Here is a 24434-nt window from a genome sequence, read left to right as displayed (position 1 = left end):
AAGTGCTATTTATGTGGACTACGTCATCATGTTCAGCATTTTATCCGCAACAAGTCAGTTTGATGGAAACACACCACAATTGGGAAAATGCATATATCATTTTTATGCGGAATTTAGAATATTCGTATGAAAATCTGTCACCATTTGGATGGAAACCTAGCTACTAGAACAAAAATTGCAGTAGTCAGCAGTTACCACAGGAACCTGACCCTGAGCTATCCGTTTCTACCACTCGGAGGCAGTCCTGGTAACCACTGCAACAGAGAGAGGCAGCTGGTTGCCTTCAGAGTTGTGTATGCCTTTATCATACTGCCCCTTTTAGTAAGCACCTAGCTAACCCTACACTGCCCTGAGCCTCAACAAACAACAACTAGAATAGACCCATGCATGGCCAGGAACTGTTTGGACAACAGGCGTCAACTAACGTCCACAAGTGGTGGTAGTCCCCCACTCCAGTTCTGACTTGATGCACTTCTTTGTGGCAACTGAAGTTGCTACACTACACTGTACACTGCTAGAAGCGATGGTGATTGCTTCATATGGCTCTCAAAAAGTTTATAATGATATATAGAACTGTGCAAAGCACCCTTATTTTTAGCAGCGTAGCAAACAAATGAAGTCCAAGTGATAGGCGTATTATATTCTCATATTAATAAGTGTGCATTTATATGTTGTCATCTGACTGTGCAGCCAGGTATATTGTAATGGCCTACACATGAACATTATCATACTATGTGAGTATGTTGTAGTGGTGTCCATCTTAGACTGCTGATATCATATGGTTAGCAGTTTTCATACCAAAGCTGCATACTGAGGCAGAGATCAATCAATCAATACCACTCAGTCTTTAACTACAGGTCACCTTCACCAAAAAAAATGCAGTGCCTCTCACAATACACACACAAGGACGCCATTATAAGATGAGTTTCTTGGTCTATAAAATATCTCAGTTGGGTAAGTGGTTCAGTCTAATATGATGGCCAAAGGATAAAAGTGACCCATCACAGTAAAGTAAGGTGGCTTGGACCATGGGGTCAGACTTGTGTGGCTGTAGTCAGCTCATTCTTTACCAAAACACATACCCTCGCAAAATCAACACAACAACACATTCAGCCTCCTTTTGGTGCTGTTCTGTATCCACTCTGTACATTATGTACATCCACCATTTCTAGGTGCATTTCCCATAGCAACCTCTACACTCTACAGTGTAGTGCAAAAGGCAATTGAAATGAAACCAGGAAAGAGCAGCAGCAGTCAATACCCAAACTTAACAACAAACCTGTGTGTATGTGTGCCAACTCACCGACTCTGCTTTCTGACACACCAGGTACACTAAGCATTGTAGTAGTTGATTAATAGTGGCATGTAATGACCCTCCACTGATGCAACTTTTGGCTTCAGACCTACACTAAGTTCTTAAAGACAACAACAGGTCAGAACGACCTTTAGCGAGACTCCTGCGGAACAGGACTCAAACAACTGTTGAAATCAAATCTTCAGATAGATAACAGAACATCCGTATCCACTTAACCACCATACAATTTCTCAAATGAAAATATTAAATTCAGATGATATGATACGAGGAAACTGCATTTTGATGCATGACTAGTCCACTCCACTCCGCTCTCTGTTTAGAAGCCAGGGAAACTGGTAACAGAAAGGGACTCTGGTTGCTTGCTGCTGGACTATTGCACGCAATCTCTAATCTGACTTCCAGGAGAGAGAAAGAAGTAGCCTAACTTTGGCACTGTGACTGTGTGACCACAACAATTTCTATTAGATCACAGCCATGGAAATTCCTTGTGGCATCGTGCTGGTAGATTCAGGGGCATCATGGGACTGATCAAAAAGGGGAAGGGGTCCTCTCACGGGGACAGAGGACAGGGGTGAGGGGGGCAAGTAGATTAGCTGGAACAGCGGACCACCTGCAGATCAGTGTGACAGCTCCTCAAACTGACGGTGAGGAGGGGGGGGGGGGTACAGTCTACAGCAAGGGTAGGCAACTAGATTCAGCCGGGGGCTGATTTTTGTCGGAGTGGATGGTCGGGGGGCCGGAACCTAATTATAATAATTTACACACTGAAAATTGACCACAACTAAGCCCAGAAAGAGAATATATTTGAAAATAACAATCATTTCATACCTTTGTTACATTAAGACACGGTCACATATTAATTTTTTTACTTGTGGGAATACTTTAACGGATTCCCTAAATGAAAGACAATTGCTAAAAACTTTGGGGGGCCCCTCCCAAAAAACAAAGAAAACACTCAACCCCTGGTCTACAGTGAGGTGCCCGCCCACACCAATCCAAACACTGCTGCTATACATCAAGCCTAAGATAGCATGTATGCTAGCCAGGGCTCTAAATGCGACCATTTTTTTTGCATATAAAGTGCATTCAGAAAGAATTCAGACCCCTTTACTTTTTCCAAATTGTGTTACGTTACTGCCTTATTCTTAAATGGATTACATATTTTTTTTCCTCATCAATCTACATACAATACCCCATAATGACAAAGTAAAAACAGGTTTTTAGAAATGAAACTGACATTTACATAAAGTATTCAGACCCTTTAAATAGTACTTTGTTGAAGCACCTTTGGCAGCGTTTACAGCCTAGAGTCTTCTTGGGTATGACGCTACAAGCTTGGCACACCTGTATTTGGGGAGTTTATCCCATTCTTCTCTGTAGATCCTCTCAAGCTCTGTCAGGTTGGATGGGGAGCGTCTCTGCAGTTATTTTCAGGTCTCTCCAGATATGTTTGATCGGGTTCAAGTCCGGGCTCTGGCTGGGCCACTCAAGGACATTTAGAGACTATTCCCGAAGGCACTCCTGCATTGTCTTGGATGTGTGCTTAGGGTCATTGTCCTGTTGGAAGGTGAACCTTCGTCCGAGTTTGAGGTCCTGAGCACTCTGGAGCAGGTTTTCATCAAGGATCCCTTTGTACTTTGCTCCACTCATCTTTCCCTTGGTCCTGACTAGTCTCCCAGTCCCTGCCGCTGAAAAACATCCTCACAGCATGATGCTGCCATCACCATGCTTCACCGTAGGGACAGTATTGGCCAGGTGATGAGCGGTGCCTGGTTTCCTCCAGACAAGACTCTTGGCATTCAGGCCAAAGAGTTCAATCTTGGTTTCATCAGACCATAACATCTTGTTCTCATGGTCTGAGAGTCCTTTTTGGCAAACTCCAAGCGGGCTGTCATGTGCCTTTTACTGAGGAGTGGCTTCCGTCTGGCCACTCTACCATAATGGCCTGATTGGTAGAGTGCTGCAGAGATGTTTGTCCTTCTGGAAGGTTCTCCCATCTCCACAGAGGAACTCTGGAGCTCTGTCAGAGTGACCATCGGGTTCTTGGTCACCTCCCTGACCAAGGCCCTTCTCCCCCGATTGCTCAGTTTGGCCGGGTGTTGGTGGTTCCAAACTGTGTTCTTGGGGACCTTCAATGTTGCATACACAATCCTGTCTCGGAGCTCTACGGACCATTCCTTCGATCTCATGGCTTGGTTTTTGCTCTGACATGCACTGTCAACTGTGGGACCTTATATAGACAGGTGTGTGCCTTTCCAAATCATGTCCAATCAATTGATTTTACCACAGGTGGACTCCAATCAAGTTGTAGAAACATCTCAAGGAGATGTAATCAATGTGCAAAAAAAATGGAAAACCTGTTTTCGCTTTGTCATTATGGGGGTATTGTGTGTAGATTGATATATATTTTTAATCCATTTTAGAATAAGGCTGTAACGTAACGAAATGTGGAACAAGTGAAAGGGTCTGAATACTTTCCGAATGAACTTACTCCTAAATTTTGCTGTACGATTGAGAAGGGGGTAGCTGACGAAAGGAAAGATGTGGGCGTGTGGAAAGGAGTGGGTGTGTCGAAAGGAACGTAGTGGGCGTGTGGAAAGGAGTGGATGTGTTGAACGCACTCTGCTACAGGTTAGACGGTTTTGATTGAGCTGTGTTTCTGTCCGTTTCTTGACACGCAACTACCATACCACGAGAGTTTGGATGAGTCTGAGTCGTATTTTACTGTTTGTTTACACAAATAATTGTACATTTTCAGTTATAAAACTGACGATTTTTTATTTTTTTAATTAAAAGTACAGATAAGTGTACTGTTGCTTGTATGAGTTGTATGTGTGTGCTTACTGTGACCGTCCGGGGCCTAAAATTAACACCTGCCACCTGATAAATGCGGATAGATTTTGGCATTGGCCGGTAAGATGTTAATTTCACTAGCCATGTTGGCGGGTGGTCAGGGCTCCACAGTGCAAGCATTTCACTCGCATTTATGAATAAAAACAGTCAAGTATGATCACATTTATAGTAAAATAAATGCGGCAGTAGCTGTTTTCAAAATGTCTGCCGTTTCATGTCATAGATGGTAAATTAATCCTATATAGCCTATCCCACCTCGAGCTGCAACACTGCCTGGCTGGGGGCTGTGCGCACGTGAAGAGCTGAGTGAAAGTTTCAATTTTAGAAGCGCTGTGCACAGGCATAGAAGTTGGTCTAATTTACACTACCGGTCAAAAGTTTTAGTACACCTACTCATTCAAGGGTATTTCTATATTTTTAATATTTTTACATTGTAGAATAATAGTGATGACATCAAAACTAATAACAAATAAGCAAAGAGAAACGACAGTCCATCATTACTTTAAGACAACATTTCAAGAACTTTGAAGGTTTCTTCAAGTGCAGTCGCAAAAACCACCAAGCGCTATGATGAAATTGGCTCTCAAGAGGACCGCCACAGGAAAGGAAGACGCAGAGTTACCTCTGCTGCAGAGGATAAGTTCATTAGAGTTACCAGCCTCAGAAATTGCAGCCCAAATAAATGCTTCACAGAGTTCAAGTAACAGACACAGCTCAACATCAACTGTTCAGAGGAGACTGTGTGAATCAGGCCTTCATGGTCGAATTGCTGCAAAGAAACCACTACCAAAGGACACCAATAATAAGAAGAGACTTGCTTGGGCCAAGAAACACGAGCAATGGACATTAGACCGGTGGAAATGTGTCCTTTGGTAAGGAGTCCAAATTTGAGATTTTTGGTTCCAACCGCCGTGTCTTTGTGAGACGTGGTGTGGGTGAACGGATGATCTCCGCATGTGTATTTCCCACCGTAAAGCATGGAGGAGGTGTTATGGTGACACTGTCTGTGATTTATTTAGAATTCAAGGCACACTTTACCAGAATGGCTACCACAGCATTCTGCAGCAATACGCCATCCCATCTGGTTTGGGCTTAGTGGGACGATCATTTGTTTTTCAACAGGACAATGACCCAACACACCTCTTGGCCGTGTAAGGGCTATTTTACCAAGAAGGAGAGTGATGGAGTGCTGCATCAGATGACCTGGCCTCCACTATCCCCCAACTTCAACCAAATTGAGATGGTTTGGGATGAGTCGGACCGCAGAGTGAAGGAAAAGCAGCCAACAAGTGCTCAGCATATGTGGGAACTCCTTCAAGCCTGTTGGAAAAGCATTCCAGGTGAAGCTGGTTGAGAGAATGCCAAGAGTGTGCAAAGCTGACATCAAGGCAAAGGGTGGCTATTTGAAGAATCTCAAATATAAAATATATTTTGATTTGTTTAACACTTTTCTGGTTACTACATGATTCCATATGTGTTATTTCATAGTTTTGATGTTTTCACTATTATTCTCCAATGTAGAAAATAGTAAAAATAATGAAAAACCCTTGAATGAGTAGGTGTTCTAAAACTTTTGACCAGTAGTGTATATCCGAACGTTTGAGGACACAGAAAGAAAGGGATAGTTTCTTCTGGAGATCAATGATCATAGCAATTCATTAATGACTGATCTCTTCCATTCATCAACATTTTAGCTTTTTATAATAAATAAATGTATTTACATTGTTACATAGTTTATAGGGCACAACATGTGCTTCAGAAGTAGCTAGAATACATAAAGGCCCAATACAGGTAAATATTTTCTGGTGCTCCTAACTTTTAGCACATGTAGCATGTGGAAATGCTACATTCACCCCTCTCAATGTCACCTGACTGAGCAGGAGAGTGATGGAGATTGAGATTGAGAAAACTACCTGCAATGGCAGGAGGGTTCTGAAAGCAAACTGTAGAAAAACATGATCCATTCATCTATCTATAAAACATTACGTGGAATGCACGCATATAACATGCACACAGAGAGAGTCAGTAACTGTGTCTATTTCAGGCTAGCTAGCCAAGCCATTCCATTTAGAGATGTGAGAAGAGAATACACTGCATCACAGGATAAATCTGGGATAAACATGGAGGCGTGCAGGAAGACTGGTGGGGAAAAAAACTGAAATAAAGGAGGGGAGGGAAGTAAGGCGGAGGAAGGGATTGAGAGAGAGATAGCTGATTGTGATGCAAAAATCTATCATAGACCCTTTATGCAAAATGGTAGATCCCAGCTTTCTTGCCGAGCAATCTGTCATCAGGAAACATTGAAAACAACACGAAGGACAGAGAAAGGGGAAAAAGAGAGGGATGGAGAGAGGACAGGGAGAGCGCAGAATGAAGCGAGCAGACACCGTAACACCAGACAATAATACACAACACACAGAGAGAAAGACAGATGAGGCTGGAGGATGGCGATACGGTACTTACATGAGGACTCTGTGCCAAACATGGCTGGGCCGGGAGCTGCGATGGAGATAGAGGAGAGAGGGAGAGAGGGAAGAGGGAGGGAGAGAGAGAGGGAGGGGGGTTGATGAGCAGGCAGCTACACAGCGGGGGTCATCAAAGCACACAATGCAGCCAGCCGGCCTGCCCTGGCTTTCAGACACCCAGATGCTCCGCTCGCTCGCAAGCTTGGCGCTCCGCTCCCGTAGCCGCTAAACGGCCTTCCTCCACACACACAGCTCCCAAAACACACACACACACTCAGTCCAGCCGCTGAACAGGGGCCTCAGGAGAGGGAAGAAAAACCCTCCAACAATAGAAATCCTTCTCCACAGAAAACAAACGTGTTAAAATCCAGACAGAGAAGGAGCTGCCTGCCTGCTGCAGCTAGCTCTCACTTTCCTCTACTCCTCTTGTTGTCTCCTACTATCCTCTGTTTCTCTCGCTCGTTCTCGCTTTGTATATGTCCGTGCAGCCGAGAACGAGAGGCGAGCTGTCCCGGGTAAAAAAGCTGAAAGCAGATACTGCAATCCTGTAGGCAGGCCGGTGGGTAAGTCTATAGCTATGCAAACAGTGAGTGATGTCAGGAGCCCTGCGAAACACTGGTCACGTTCCCCTGCTCAGACGTTGCATGCATCAACCAATAGTTGCGTGCCACGTCATCAACTGTGCTGTCGGGTACCAGATTGCTCTAACATAACGTATCAGGTGAAGAAAGACGCCTGAGCAGAGGAATTGGAAGTTATGTTAAAAATACTGCATTCCTGAAAACCGGCAACATCCGCTTTTTTCCAATGCTGCTAAGGGTGAGATTGCTATAACATATGTGGTTAGCTGATACTTAAAATACCTATCCAGGCGTTGTAAGACCTGGCATGCGTCAACAATGCCTGGGCAGAGAAACGCACCCACTGACTGACTGCTGCTGGAGAGAGGAGAGAAGGCGAAGGGGAGGGGGAGGGGGAGATGGAGGAAGGAAGGGGGCACTGGGAAAAGACCTATCAAATGGGGTTGTCTATTATGGTCCCCCATAAAACCTGCTGTTAAACACACACACACACATCCCCCACCGAAGGAGCGGTAGGCTAAGGGGAATAAGGGCAGCTCCAATGTGGCAGCTCCACAAATTGAAATGAATAAGAACCATTACTCTGGAGACAGCTGTGTGTATACCTGCCTGTGCAGCAGCAACACTAATGAACACACACCAGGTGAATTCACCTACCTACAGTACAGGGAATCATCTAACCACATTCAACCATATAGGGTACCCAAAATATTAGGCCTATCTATGTGTGTGGGTTGTAATTACATGAACATTCAGCAAACTTCCATATTAATTGGGGAAAAAAATCTGCGCAATGGCCAGCAAACAAATCAGGCACGCACCGAACTGCAACATCTTTTCATTTTAATGATGACACTGATTAAGCATGATACCCACAGTCTGGTAAGAGCGCCTGATTATTAATTCAGTAGTATCCTTAACATATTGCATGAATCTGAATGTTGTACACATGAATGCATAGTAGTAGATTAGAGATAGAATATCATTATCAGAGTGCATACGTAGGAGATTATGTGAATAGGAGACCATGAGTATGTGTATATTTAGGGCAGCTATGCTGGGTGTTTATGTAATAATCAAGGGTGTTCATGATGAGTGCGTGTGTCAGGGTTTCCGTTAGCCAGAAATATAATTTTTGAATTACCAGTCGATGTAAATTCATTTGACCATCATGGCTATCGGTCTATAGGTTAATGTGCATAATTTAGTGGAATTAAATTGGCTTGTGTGTATTTTCGTTAGTCATCATATAATCTTATTTATCCAACACAACTATCACACACACACAGCATACAGACCCTAATTTGAGAGGGATTTCTCCTGCAGCTCCTCAGCTGGTTGCTACTGGAGTAAAACATGTGCTTTTACAGGCCCATTCATTGCGCAACAATTCTAAATGCAATCATGTGTTAAAAACTTTTGGTGCAAGATTAAAAAGAGCTAATATTTTGTGTCTGTATGTGTGTGTGTGTCACTGGGCCTATATGTAAAACTTGCTGTCATGTCAGACAGACAGCCCAAACTGTCATTTGAATAAAGGACTGGAGTGAGCTAGCAGCATTAGGATTAGGCCTAGTTCGGTGAGTGAGAAAGTAAGGGAGAAGGAGAGACAGAGAGAGAGGGAGTCCTGATTAAGGCCTCTTCTCCTTTGTCCCTCACACATGGTGGCTCCCTCTCTTTCCTCGCCAAAACCCAACGTCTTTGTCCTTCAAGCTGAGATAGGACCGGCCCACCTCCACCCCTCCCTCATCCTCTTCTATCCCTCCATCCCTCCCCCTCTACTAAAGACGTCTCCATGTTAATTACACAAGGGTCTCTGAAACACTGCACCGGGGGAGAGGAGGAGGGGAAGGTGAGGAGGGGGAAGGGAGGAGGGATGTTCTGTACTGGGATAAGCTTTAATAAAAACAATCCCCATCAGTAATCATCGGCATCCTAATCTGTTCAAATGTCAGCTTTCCCTCATATTTCATCTGACTGGAGCTCCCATAATCTGATCTAGAATCAGTATTCATGAGTGGGTTCATAATTAGGGTTAGGGTAATTACTAATCTTTAATGGCAAACTTACTATCATCCACTAAAACACTCAACTGATCTAAGACTAGGGCTGTGACGATACTAGAATCGCAAAAAAATGTCCATGGCAAAAATGAAAACACAAAGCAGATCAAACTCTTTGGTCCTTTAAAAACCTGCTGTATGTAAAATATTGCGCTATAACTTGGAAAATAAATAAATGTGACTATGAGGACAACAACATGATGTTTGTTTCCAACATTAGGGCTGTTTTCCTAAAGAAGTTACATGTGCTTTGTTTCCTTGCCACTGCTTAGAGACAATGCTGTCAATATTCAGCAAGGTGAATCGAGAGGAAGAAGAAAAGGCCGTGGGCACTGCTGGCCTAGAAAGAGTCCAGAAGGACCTGATTCAATACTAAATCATTAGTTTATACACAAAATCATTCAACAGAATGGAAACAAGTGCTAAGAGGGCTTGTCCTTTTCTATGGCGAGCTGTAGAGCTGTGAGAGAATAGCTGCCGCCTTCAGTAAAGCAGAGAGCCCATAAAGTCCTGAATCATCATCAGTTCAGATTCAGAACAGGATAGGTCTTTGAGTTGCGCATGGCCAATTGGCACGCTCCCTGGCCTCTCGTCGCCTTGACGACCTTCAGGACGCATGGCCATTGTCATGGCGACCACAAGGGCCAGGTGAGGTGGATGATGGATGAGGGACTAGTTATAATCGCAGCAAGGCAGCCATCAATAAGTGACTAATAAGCCTGGCTGCACATCTGACTGGCTGACTTACTGCAAATTGAGAAATTATGTGACTAAACTGAACAAAAAGAAAAATAAACTGTATTATGAAGTCAAGATCAAAACTTTTGAGTACTTTAACCTCTATGGGATCAGTGTCCCATATACGGGACGGTTGAGCTAACGTGAGCTAATGTGATTAGCATGACTGTCGTAAGTAACAGCAAACTTTCCAGGACATAGACATGTCTTATATGGGCAGAAAGCTTAAATTCTTGTTAATCTAACTGCACTGTCCAATTTACAGTAGCTATTACATTGAAAAAATACCATGCTATTGTTTGAGGAGAGTGCACAACAACAAAAAACTTATCACGGCAACTGGTTTGATACATTCACCTCTGAAGGTAAATAATGTACTTACATTCAAATCAAATCAAATTTTATTTGTCACATACACATGTTTAGCAGATGTTATTGCGGGTGTAGCGAAATGCTTATGCTTCTAGCTCCGACAGTGCAGTAATATTTAACAAGTAATATCTAACAATTTCACAACATATACCCAATACACACAAATCTAGTAAGGAATGGAATTTAAGAATATATACATATATGGACAAGCAATGACAGAGCGGCATGGACTAAGATACAGTAGAATATTATAGAATAGAATACAATATATACATATGAGATGAGTAGTGCAAGATATGTAAACATTATTAAAGTGACTAGTGTTCCATTTCTTAAAGTGTCCAGTGATTTCAATAGGCAGCAGCAGCCTCTAATGTGCTAGTGATGGCTATTTAACAGTCTGATGGTCTTGAGATAGAAGCTGTTTTTCCATTCTCTCAGTCCCAGCTTTGATGCACCTGTACTGACCTCGCCTTCTGGATGATAGCGGGGTGAACAGGCAGTGGCTCGGGTGGTTGATGTCCTTGATTATCTTTTTGGCCTTCCTGTGACATCGGGTGCTGTAGGTGTCTTGGAGGGCGGGTAGTTTGCCCCCGGTAATGCGTTCGGCAGACCACACCACCCTCTGGAGAGCCCTGCGGTTGCGGGCGGTGCAGTTGCCGTACCAGGCGGTGATACAGCCAGACAGGATGCTCTCAATTGTGCATCTGTAAAAGTTTGTGAGGGTTTTAGGTGCCAAGCCAAATTTCTTCAGCCTCCTGAGATTGAAGAGGCTCTGTTGCGCCTTCTTCACCACACTGTCTGCATGGGTGGATAATTTCAGTTTGTCAGTGATGTGTACGCCAAGGAACTTGAAGCTTTCCAACTTCTCCACTGCGGTCCCGTTGATGTGGATAGGGGGGTGCACCCTCTGCTGTTTCCTGAAGCCCACGATCATTCAGTAATCTGATTTATCATCCTAAGGGTCCCAGAGATAAAATGTAGCATAGTTTTGTTCGATAAAATCTATTTTTATATTCTACAGTTTGAACCCCGGTTCTCTGGCTCCACACCCACCCCGCCATCTAAATGTGTGAAAGTTAGTGTATAAGCTAATGATCCATCATGTATGACATTCCTGGGAGTGCTTAAACTTACATTTTGTATTACGTCAACCATTGGATGACTTCGTCAACCATTTTGAAAAGAAGGTTGACGACATCCGATCCTCATTTATTAAGTCAAATGACATCACTGGTCCTGCTCACACTGCCCTACCCTATGCTTTGACTTCTTTCTCCCCTCTCTCTCTCCAGATGAAATCTTGCGACGGTCAGCCACCCAACAACCTGCCCGCTTGACCCTATCCCCTCCTCTCTTCTCCAGACCATTTCCGGAGACCTTCTCCCTTACCTCACCTTGCTCATCAACTCATCCTTGACCGCTGGCCATGTCCCTTCCGTCTTCAAGAGAGCGAGAGTTGCACCCCTCCTCAAAAAACCTACACTCGATCCCTCCGATGTAAACAACTACAGACCAGTATCCCTTATTTATTTTCTCTCCAAAACTCTTGAGCGTGCCGTCTCTAGCCAACTCTCCTGCTATCTCTCTCAGAATGACCTTCTTGATCCAAACCAGTCAGGTTTCAAGACTGGTCATTCAACTGAGACTGCTCTTCTCTGTGTCACGGAGGCTCTCCGCACTGCTAAAGCTAACTCTCTCTCCTCTCCTGTTCACTAGTTTACTCCAAGTAGGGAAATGGTGGTGGGGTTGGAAAGTAATAAAGGGGAATATATATTTTTTAAAGGATATGTATGTATGTACATTTACATTTTACATTTTAGTCATTTAGCAGACGCTCTTATCCAGAGCGACATACAGTTAGTGAGTGCATACATATTATATATATTTTTTCATACTGGCCCCCCGCGGGAATCGAACCCACAACCCTGGCGTTGCAAACGTCATGCTCTACCAACATCCCTGCCTGCCATTCCCTCCCCTACCCTGGACGACGCTGGGCCAATTGTGCGCCGCCCCATGGGTCTCCCGGTCACGGCCGGCTACGACAGAGCCTGGATTCGAACCAGGATCTCTAGTGGCACAGCTAGTACTGCTAGCACTGCGATGCAGTGCCTTAGACCACTGTGCCACTATGTGTATATATATATATATATATATATATAAAAACATGGGGGATTGGAAGTGATGCAGACAATTACATAGATTGTAACTTCCATCAATCTGCAATATTAAGCTGATCTACCCCATTAAAAAAAAAGAAGAAAAAAAAAACTCACTCTCCTCTGCATCCTTCTAGACCTATATGCTGCCTTTGATACTGTGAACCATCAGATCCTCCTCTCCACCCTCTCCAAGTTGGGCATCTCCGGCGCTGCTCACTCTTGGATTGCGTCCTACCTGACAAGTTGCTCCTACCAGGTGGCGTGGCGAGAATCTGTCTCCGCACCACGTGCTCTCACCACTGGTGTCCCCCAGGGCTCAGTTCTAGGCCCTCTCCTATTCTCTCTATACACCAAGTCACTTGGCTCTGTCATATCCTCACATGGTCTCTCCTATCATCGCTACGCAGACGACACACAATTAATTTTCTCCTTTCCCCCTTCTGATAACCAGGTGGCGAATCGCATCTCTGCATGTCTGGCAGACATATCAGTGTGGATGTCGGATCACCACCTCAAGCTGAACCTCGGCAAGACGGAGCTGCGGTGACCCGATCCTGCAGGTTCATGCTCTACAACATTCGCAGAGTACGACCCTACCTTACACAGAAAGCGGCACAGGTCCTAATCCAGGCACTTGTCATCTCCCGTCTGGATTACTGCAACTCGCTGTTGGCTGGGCTCCCTGCCTGTGCCATTAAACCCCTACAACTTATCCAGAACGCTGCAGCCCGTCTGGTGTTCGACCTTCCCAAGTTCTCTCATGTCACCCCGCTCCTCCGCACACTCCACTGGCTTCCAGTTGAGGCTCGCATCTACTACAAGACCATGGTGCTTGCCTACGGCGCTGTGAGGGGAACGGCACCTCCTTACCTTCAGGCTCTGATCAGACCCTACACCCAAACGAGGGCACTACGTTCATCCACCTCTGGCCTGCTAGCCCCCTTACCTCTACGGAAGCACGGTCCCTGCTCAGCCCAGTCAAAGCTATTCGCTGCTCTGGCACCCCAATGGTGGAACAAGCTCCCCCACGACGCCAGGACAGCGGAGTCACTGACCACCTTCCGGAGACACTTGAAACCCTACCTCTTTAAGGAATACCTGGAATAGTAGAAAAGTAATCCTTCTACCCCCCCCCACAAAAAATGATAATAATAATAATACAAAAAAAGTGGTTGTCCCACTGGCTATCATAAGTTGAATGCAGCAATTTGTAAGTCGCTCTGGATAAGAGCGTCTGCTAAATGACGTAAATGTAAATGTATTACCATATAATTTTTGTATGTTCTCTATAGTTATGTACTTGGAAATGTATCAATTGACCAATTCGGCACATTTGGGCAGACTTCATACAAAATAGTCCAGTATTGCAATGCTTCACTGGATCTATCTGAAACTTTGAACACACTGCTGCCATCTAGTGGCCAACATCTAAATTGCGCCTAAACTGCAATATTATATTGCAGCCTTTCCCTTGCATTTCAAAGATGATTGAAAATGCATGTTTTTTGGTTTGTATTATCTTTTACCAGATCTAATGTGTTATATTCACCTACACTAATTTCACATTTCCACAAACATCAAAGTCTTTCCTTTCAAATGGTGTCAAGAATATGCATATCCTTGCTTCAGGTCCTGAGCTACAGGCAGTTAGATTTGGGTGTCATTTTAGGCGAAAATTAAAAAAAAAGGGTACAATCCTTACAAAATTCAACTCCATCGTTCATTGAATCAGATGGTTTATTCATCATAAAACCATTTGATGTTAATTATTTTAATGATTACGTTATTCAGGAAATGCCAACAATGAACAGTGAGCCATCGTATTCACGCATTAAAAAACAAAGAATGAAAGAAAAGCATTGCAAGTTTGAATTTTGTAAAGTTAGTGTGGGAGAGGTGGAAAAATTATTGTTATAAACCTCCTGGCATGGACAACTTAGATGGAAAGTTACTGAGGATGGTAACTCACTATGGCCACTCCTAGCAGTCATATCTTTAATCTGAGCCTAGAGGAAAGTCTTTGTCCTCAGGCCTGGAGGGAAGCCAAAGTCATTCCGCTACCCAAGAGTGGTAAAGCGACCTTTACTGGTTCTAACAGCAGACCTATCAGCTTGTTGCCAGCTCTTAGCAAACTGTTGTGTTTGCCCAAATACAATGCTATTTCTCTTTAAACAAATTGACAACAGACTTTCAGCATGCTTATAGAGAAGGGCACTCAACATGTACTGCACTGACACAAATTAATGATGATTGGTTGAAAGTAATTGATAATAAGAAGACTGTGGCAGCTGTACTGTCAGATTTCAGTGCAGCCTTTGATATTGACCATAACCTGTTGTTGAGAAAACTTATGTTTTATGGATTTTCAACCTCTGCCATATCTTGGATTCAGAGCTATCTAACTAAACTCAGAGTTTTCTTTAATGGAAGCATCTCTAATGTTAAACATGTAGGGTGTGCTGTACCACATGGCAGCTCTCTAGGCCCTCTACTCTTTTCTATTTTTACCAATGACCTGCCACTGGCATTAAAAAAAGCCTGTTTGTCCATGTATGCTGAGGATTCAACCATATACAGTGGGGAGAACAAGTATTTGATACACTGCCGATTTTGCAGGTTTTCCTACTTACAAAGCATGTAGAGGTCTGTCATTTTTATCATAGGTACACGTGAGAGACGGAATCTAAAACAAAAATCCAGAAAATCACATTGTATGATTTTTAAGTAATTCATTTGCATTTTATTGCATGACATAAGTATTTGATCACCTACCAACCAGTAAGAATTCCGGCTCTCACAGACCTGTTAGTTTTTCTTTAAGAAGCCCTCCTGTTCTCCACTCATTACCTGTATTAACTGCACCTGTTTGAACTCATTACCTGTATAAAAGACACCTGTCCACACACTCAATCAAACAGTCTCCAACCTATCCACAATGGCCAAGACCAGAGAGCTGTGTAAGGACACCAGGGATAAAATTGTAGACCTGCACAAGGCTGGGATGGGCTACAGGACAATAGGCAAGCAGCTTGGTGAGAAGGCAACAACTGTTGGCGCAATTATTAGAAAATGGAAGAAGTTCAAGATGACGGTCAATCACCCTCGGTCTGGGGCTCCATGCAAGATCTCACCTCGTGGGGCATCAATGATCATGAGGAAGGTGAGGGATCAGCCCAGAACTACACGGCAGGACCTGGTCAATGACCTGAAGAGAGCTGGGACCACAGTCTCAAAGAAAACCATTAGTAACACACTACGCCATCATGTATTAAAATCCTGCAGCGCACGCAAGGTCCCCCTGCTCAAGCCAGCGCATGTCCAGGCCCGTCTGAAGTTTGCCAATGACCATCTGGATGATCCAGAGGAGGAATGGGAGAAGGTCATGTGGTCTGATGAGACAAAAATATAGCTTTTTGGTCTAAACTCCACTCGCCGTGTTTGGAGGAAGAAGAAGGATGAGTACAACCCCAAGAACACCATCCCAACCGTGAAGCATGGAGGTGGAAACATCATTCTTTGGGGATGCTTTTCTGGAAAGGGGACAGGACGACTGCACCGTATTGAGGGGAGGATGGATGGATGGGGCCATGTATCGCGAGATCTTGGCCAACAACCTCCTTCCCTCAGTAAGAGCATTGAAGATGGGTCGTGGCTGGGTCTTCCAGCATGACAACGACCCAAAACACACAGCCAGGGCAACTAAGGAGTGGCTCCGTAAGAAGCATCTCAAGGTCCTGGAGTGGCCTAGCCAGTCTCCAGACCTGAACCCAATAGAAAATCTTTGGAGAGAGCTGAAAGTCCATATTGCCCAGCGACAGCCCCGAAACCTGAAGGATCTGGAGAAGGTCTGTATGGAGGAGTGGGCCAAAATCCCTGCTGCAGTGTGTGCAAACCTGGTCAAGACCTACAGGAAACGTATGATCTCTGTAATTGCAAACAAAGGTTTCTGTACCAAATATTAAGTTCTGCTTTTCTGATGTATCAAATACTTATGTCATGCAATAAAATGCAAATTAATTACTTAAAAATCATACAATGTGATTTTCTGGATTTTTGTTTTAGATTCCGTCTCTCACAGTTGAAGTGTACCTATGATAAAAATTACAGACCTCTACATGCCTTGTAAGTAGGAAAACCTGCAAAATCGGCAGTGTATCAAATACTTGTTCTCTCCACTGTACGTGTAAGCAACCACAGCTCAGCTTTGGAATGGGGTGGCCAGTAATAAACTGGTCCTGACCATCTCTAAAACTAAGAGCATTGTATTTGATACAAACAATCCCCTAAACTCTAGTGTTCAGCTGAATCTGGTAAATGAATGGTGTGGTTGTTGAACAAGTTGAGGACACTAAATTACTTGGTGTTACCTTAGAGGTCTGCCCATAATAAAAAAAATGCTCTGCTTTTTTGACACTGCACTCCAAAAAGCAAGTCCTGCAGGCTCTAGGTTTGTCTTATCTTGATTATTGTCCAGTCAGGTGGTCAAGTGCTGCAAAGAAAGACCTAGTGAACCCATAAGAATCCAAGCTGGGATATAAAAAAGATCAGGAAATATACAGCTCTGGAAAAAATTAAGAGACCACTGCAAATTCTTCTTAAATCAGCATCTCTACATGTATGACAGCCATTCTATTCCAGTGTCTGTTGAATTCCAACACAGGCACACCTCATTCTACTGAATTAGGTACTGATTAGGTGATCACATGAACCTAATCTTATTTAACGAGGAAAAGTATAAAAACCACTGCTGTGGTCATCACTATCCTCTTGCAATAGGACCAGCTGGATGGCAAAAACAGTGCTAATAGTACCTCAAAAGTAATATTAATCAAAAAATAACTATTGACCATGCCAAAAGTTTTGGCATGGTCAATAGTTTTGAGTGAGGAAAAGAAGGGTTCAATTCTGGCTTTACTGGCAGAGGGATACAGTGAGCGTCAGGTTGCTTCCATCCTTAAAATTTCAAAGACGGTGGTTCATAAGAACAAGGTCAAGCAGCAGACATTGGGGACAACAAAGCTACAGACCGGCAGAGGGCGAAAACAACTCTCTACTGACCGGGATGACCGCCAACTCATTCGAATGTCACTCAACAACCGTAGGATGACATCAAGTGACCGGTGTCTATTCCACAAATTACCACCGGCTTAATCTATCACGTTAAAATGCCTATTTACTCTGTTCCATCTGACTGCACAATCCCATGTGTCATCAGCCCAGCCAGGCACTTTATAAACTTGATCTCCACTATAAAAAGCATCTAGACATTATCTCACATTTCTTTTAGACTAACATTTAGTTTTCAACAGCGGTAATTTGTATAAACCTTGCTGTCTGTCTCTCCGACATTTGCAACATTGTTTCAATATTCAAATTCGATCTCCAGCTGTCGCATAGTAACGGACGTGTCGGGAGTTGGGACGAGAGACAGGCAGGCAGCGTTTCTCAGCCAGTTGAAATCATGAATCAGCTGGCATCAATTTTATGGATATATAAAAATAAATGTCAATTGACAAACGAAGTGAATCTAGTTTGCAGTCTTTCCATCTTCAGTTTGAAGTGATTGTGTTAGCTGTGTTGTTGGCTAGCTCCTCTGAACAATAGTGTCCTGATGAGTGAGAACATTTTCTATGCCAGGCGAAATCGCGCCTCATTAGCTCATTGTTATGGATGTATCCAAATAAATGTCACTAGAAAACAGCTTAAACAAATGCAAATGCAGCTACTTTGCTGTTATTCTGGCTGCACTTTTTGACGTGACTGTAAATTAGCCGTAGTTGGCTAGCTAGCAAGCAAGGGATAAGAACGTTGCCAGCCAGTATGGCAATGGAACATTTAGAATGAACGACTGGGTCCATAGATACAAAACAAAAAGACTGAACGACTGGGTCGCGTCTCTAGCAACCGAAACGATAGAACGAACGACCAGCCAGCTTGGGTAGCAACCCTAGATTTGTGTCGGGACTTTATCTTGTGGAAGGGTGAAATAGTATGAATAAATTCATCAAAATAATGTTTTTAATGAAAATGTCAAATCATTATTTGAATATGTTTGTAATTCATTGTATAAAAGTGATAATGCCCTCAAAGCCGGTGTTTGGAGGATATATTGGAACGGACATATTAACAACACCCGTGCCAATATATCCTCCAAACACCGGCTTCGAGGGCATTATCACTTAAGTGTCTGCCCTATATCTGAGAGATATAAGAAAGATCAGGAAACATTTGTTATTTCTTTTGACATGTATTTAACCCCTTATTTTTGTCACTAAACAGTCTCCATATATTCTTCCATTAATGTTTTCAACTGGTACCGGGGGACCTTCAGACGAGTCTTGTGTGGCCTGTGGGCGTCCTAGAGCAAAAAAATAAAAAATAAAAATACCGACATTAACCCAGAGGGGTCATATTAGCATGTAGCCCAAACTGTTCGGACGCTGCAGACAAACGTTAGCAGATCGGCTGTCCCGACTTCAGACGAGTCGCAAGACACTTGTGTTGGTCGTAGAGCAAAACGGAGAACACCATCGTGTTCGTGAGAGTCTCATTTTCCATAATAGTTTGTAGGCCAAACCATTCGGACGCTAGAGACGATTTTGTGAGAAGACCGATTTTCTGGATGTCTCATGGTCTGACAAACACCGCTCTAGCTCTGTCACCTTTCACCGCAGATGCAGAAGTGTTACATAGAAGGATGCGGTTGATTGAGAAGCATCCAATTCAACAACCAAAAAATATCTTTAGCTTAAAATTACGGATTTTGATGCAGATCTTTGTATTATGCTAATTTGAATTATGTGGGGGGCGCGGACATCAATCTTAGAGGGTTAAGCTGCGACTGGCCCAGAAGAGAGCAGCACGTCTTGCTCTTCATTGTAATCAGAGGGCTAATATAAATACTATGCATGCCAGTCTCTCTCGGCTAGGAGTTGAGGAGAGACTGACTGCATCACTTCTTTTTATAAGAAATTCTAAATTGTTTGCATAGTCATCTTACACACAGCTCTGACACACACACTTACCCCACCAGACATGCCACCAGTGATCTTTTCACAGTACCCAAATCCAGAATAAATTAAAGGAAGCGTACAGTATTATTTAGAGCCATTATTGCATGGAACTCCCTTCTATTTCATATTGCTCAAATAAACAGAAAACCCGGTTTCAAAAAACAGATAAAGCAAATCCTCACGGCAAAACGCCTCTCCCCTATTTGACCTAGATACTGTGTGTATGTATTGATATGTAGGCTGTCTGTGCAGTTTTTAAATGTATGTAGTTCTGTCCTTGAGCTGTTCTTCTCTATTAATGTTCTGTATTATGTAATTTTTCTTGTTTTGTGTGGACCCCAGGAAGAGTAGCTGCTGCTTTTGCAACAGCTAAATGGGGATCCTAATAAAATACCAAATACCAACTGTACTTTGCTACTCTGATGAGCCCCCCCCCCCTCTCATGTACACCCCTCCCTACCTACAAAATCAAACAAATTGACTCCAAATTGAAAGCAATTGGACAAACTAAACTTGATTGTTATCTGTCCCTAAATCGTTGGCTGAATATCGAAGCCTCCAAGATGTAAAAGGAAAAAAACTCCTGCCAAAATAAAGGCTGATGAGCGACCACAGTCTGGAAATTGAAAAAGCAAGACACCATAAATCTTGGCTGCCAAGAGATCAGAGAATATGTAGGTATTGTGATTTACAGGAGGTAGAAACAGATGCACTTCCTGTGTTCCTGCCCAAAATATGACAACATATATACCAAACTTTAGACAGATCCCTGTACATAAACTTCCCATCCTGCTTGGAGAGGAGCAGAAGTCAGCTAAGCTGGCAGCTAAATTTCGCACCATGTGCCACAACCAGAAATGTGATAGATTTTGCAGTTGTTAGTGTTTTTGTTCTCTTTTGTTTTGTTTCCTTATTGAATGATTTTTTACTAATTTAATTTCTGTAAATAATTACACACCACACCTCATGTACAGTTGAAGTCGGAAGTTTACATAAACCTTAGCCAAATACATTTAAACTCAGTTTTTCACAATTCCTGAGATTTAATCCTAGTAAAACTTTCCTGTTTTATGTCAGTTATGATCACCACTTTATTTTAAGAATGTGAAATGTCAGAATAATAGTAGAGAATGATTTATTTCAGCTTTTATTTCTTTCATCACATTCCCAGTGGGTCAGAAGTTTACATACACTCAATTAGTAAATGGTAGCATTGCCTTTAAATTGTTTAACTTGGGTCAAACATTTCAGGTAGCCTTCCACAAGCTTCCCACAATAAGTTGGGTGAATTTTGGCCCATTCCTCCTGACAGAGCTGGTGTAACTGAGTCAGGTTTGTAGGCCTCCTTGCTCGTACACGCTTTTTCAGTTCTGCCCACCAATTTTCTATAGGATTGAGGTCAGGGCTTTGTGATGGCCACTCCAATACCTTGACTTTGTTGTCCTTAAGCCATTTTGCCACAACTTTGGAAGTATGCTTGGGGTCATTGTCCATTTGGGATACCCATTTGCGACCAAGCTTTAACTTCCTGACTGATCTCTTGAGATGTTGCTTCAATATATCAACATTATTTTCCTTCCTCATGATGCCATCTATTTTGTGAAGTGCACCAGTCCCTCCTGCAGCAAAGCACCCCCACAGCATGATGCTGCCACCCCCGTGCTTCACGGTTGGGATGGTGTTCTTCGGCTTGCAAGCTACCCCCTTTTTCCTCCAAACATAACGATGGCCATTATGGCCAAACAGTTTTATTTTTGTTTCATCAGACCAGAAGACATTTCTCAAAAAAGTATGATGTTTGTACCCATGTGCAGTTGCAAACCGTAGTCTGGCTTTTTTAAATGGCGGTTTTGGAGCAGTGGCTTCTTCCTTGCTGAGCGGCCTTTCAGGTTATGTCGATATAGGACTCGTTTTACTGTGGATATACAGTGAGGGAAAAAAGTATTTGATCCCCTGCTGATTTTGTACGTTTGCCCACTGACAAAGAAATTATCAGTCTATAATTTTAATGGTAGATTTATTTGAACAGTGAGAGACAGAATAACAAACAAATCCAGAAAAACGCATGTCAAAAATGTTATAAATTGATTTGCATTTTAATGAGGAAAATAAGTATTTGACCTACTCTCAATCAGAAAGATTTCTGGCTCCCATGTGTCTTTTATACAGGTAACGAGCTGAGATTAGGAGCACACTCTTAAAGGGAGTGCTCCTAATCTCAGCTTGTTACCTGTATAAAAGACACCTGTCCACAGAAGCAATCAATCAATCAGATTCCAAACTCTCCACCATGGCTAAGACCAAAGAGCTCTCCAAGGATGTCAGGGACAAGATTGTAGACCTACACAAGGCTGGAATGGGCTACAAGACCATCGCCAAGCAGCTTGGTGAGAAGGTGACAACAGTTGGTGCGATTATTCTCAAATGGAAGAAACACAAAAGAACTGTCAATCTCCCTCGGCCTGGGGCTCCATGCAAGATCTCACCTCGTGGAGTTGCAATGATAATGAGAACGGTTAGGAATCAGCCCAGAACTAAACGGGAGGATCTTGTCAATGATCTCAAGGCAGCTGGGACCATAGTCACCAAGAAAACAATTGGTAACACACTATGCCGTGAAGGACTGAAATCCTGCAGCGCCCGCAAGGTCCCCCTGCTCAAGAAAACATATATACAGGCCCGTCTGAAATTTGCCAATTAACATCCGAATGATTCAGAGGAGAACTGGGTGAAAGTGTTGTGGTCATATGAGACCAAATTCGAGCTCTTTGGCATCAACTCAACTCGCCGTGTTTGGAGGAGGAGGAATGCTGCCTATGACCCCAAGAACACCCTCCCCACCGTCAAACATGGAGGTGGAAACATTATGCTTTGGGGGTGTTTTTCTACTAAGGGGACAGGACAACTTCACCGCATCAAAGGGATGATGGACGGGGCCATGTACCGTCAAATCTTGGGTGAGAACCTCCTTACCTCAGCCAGGGCATTGAAAATGGGTCGTGGATGGGTATTCCAGCATGACAATGACCCAAAACACACGGCCAAGGCAACAAAGGAGTGGCTCAAGAAGAAGCACATTAAGGTCCTGGAGTGGCCTAGCCAGTCTCCAGACCTTAATACCATAGAAAATCTGTGGAGGGAGCTGAAAGTTCGAGTTGCCAAACGTCAGCCTCGAAACCTTAATGACTTGGAGAAGATATGCAAAGAGGAGTAGGACAAATTCCCTCCTGAGATGTGTGCAAACCTGGTGGCCAACTACAATAAACATCTGACCTCTGTGATTGCCAACAAGGGTTTTGCCACCAAGTACTAAGTCATGTTTTGCAGAGGGGTCAAATACTTATTTCCCTCATTAAAATGCATATCAATTTATAACATTTTTGACATGCGTTTTTCTGGATTTTTTTGTTGTTATTCTGTCTCGCACTGTTCAAATAAACCTACCATTAAAATTATAGACTGATCATGTCTTTGTCAGTGGACAAACGTACAAAATCAGCAGGGGATCAAATACTTTTTCCCTCACTGTAGATACTTTTTTTCCTGTTTCCTCCAGCATCTTTACAAGGTCCTTTGCTGTTGTTCTGGGATTGATATGCACTTTTCGCACCAAAGTACGTTCATCTCTAGGAGACAGAACGCATCTCCTTCCTGAGCGGTATGACGGCTGCGTGGTCCCATGGTGTTTATACTTGCGTACTATTGTTTGTACAGATGAACGTGGTACCTTCAGGCATTTGGAAATTGCTCCCAAGGATGAACCAGACTTGTGGAGGTCTACAATTTTTTTTCTGAGGTCTTGGCTTATTTCTTTTGATTTTCCGATAATGTCAAGCAAAGAGGCACTGAGTTTGAAGGAAGGCCTTGAAATACATCCACAGGTACACCACCAATTGACTCAAATTATGTCAATTAGCCTATCAGAAGCTTCTAAATCCATGACATCATTTTCTGGAATTTTCCAAGCTGTTTAAAGGCACAGTCAACTTAGTGTATGTAAACTTCTGACCCACTGGAATTGTGATGCAGTGAATTATAAGTGAAATAATCTGTCTGTAAACATTTGTTGGAAAAATTACTTGTGTTATGCACAAAGTAGATGTCCTACCCGACTTGCCAAAAGTATAGTTTGTTAACAAGAAATTTGTGGAGTGGTTGAAAAACAAGTTTTAATGACTCCAACCTAAGTGTATGTAAACGTCCGACTTGAACTGTATGTACACTAAATACACATTGAATAATACATCAAATAACATCTAATACACTCACACACTTAGCCACACACTCCTATATGCACACACCTAGGGCTGTGGCGGTCATGAAATTGTCAGCCGGTGATTGTCAAGCAAATAACTGCCAGTCTCACTTTAATTTACCATTAATTAGCATAAATGCGTTTAGCATCTCCTGGCTTCCTCGCATAGCCTACAAGCCACTGATACAGACCTTTGGAACATCTAAATTTCAAAAAGTTTAATAAATCAATTTAATATAGCCTACACCATCACAACAAATCCGCTATTTATTTTAGACAGGTCTAAAGAAACATGATATGAAGAAAATGTAGTCTATATCAGAAGAACAGAATAGCATACTCTGAGTTGTCCTTATATTAGGCCCTGATCTGGCTATGCCATATGTCTGTGGGCTACACTAGTAAATTTAGCAGACAAGATTTGCTTAGAATTCCGTGGCATAATTTTATTTTATTTTATAGTATGAAGAATACAATTGAACATAGCTCAATAAAATAGAAAGGATATTTTCTCCAAACGGTTTCAAAGGAAGTGCGCACATGCGGGCGGCTATTCTGTGTTGAGCGGTTAACAAAGAAACTGGTCCTCCTATATGCTTAATATAGAGTTATTT

General features: G+C 43.0%; 1 protein-coding gene across 1 annotated transcript in view; it reads right to left on the bottom strand.

Moving 5' to 3' along the window:
• Positions 1–24434, bottom strand: part of LOC311137711 (suppressor of tumorigenicity 7 protein homolog) — a gene marked incomplete at its 5' end in the record, with an annotated part of 87877 nt that overhangs the window by 34072 nt on the left and 29371 nt on the right. The window contains 1 exon segment of the mRNA XM_084172264.1: positions 6632–6667. Coding sequence (XP_084028390.1) covers positions 6632–6667 — 36 coding nt within the window.

Source organism: Coregonus lavaretus (genome assembly GCF_964263955.1).
Source record: "Coregonus lavaretus genome assembly, chromosome: 11".
NCBI classification, from domain to species: Eukaryota; Metazoa; Chordata; class Actinopteri; order Salmoniformes; family Salmonidae; genus Coregonus; species Coregonus lavaretus.
Note: the sequence above shows the minus strand (reverse complement) of the source record. Positions and strands in the feature narration are given on the sequence as shown.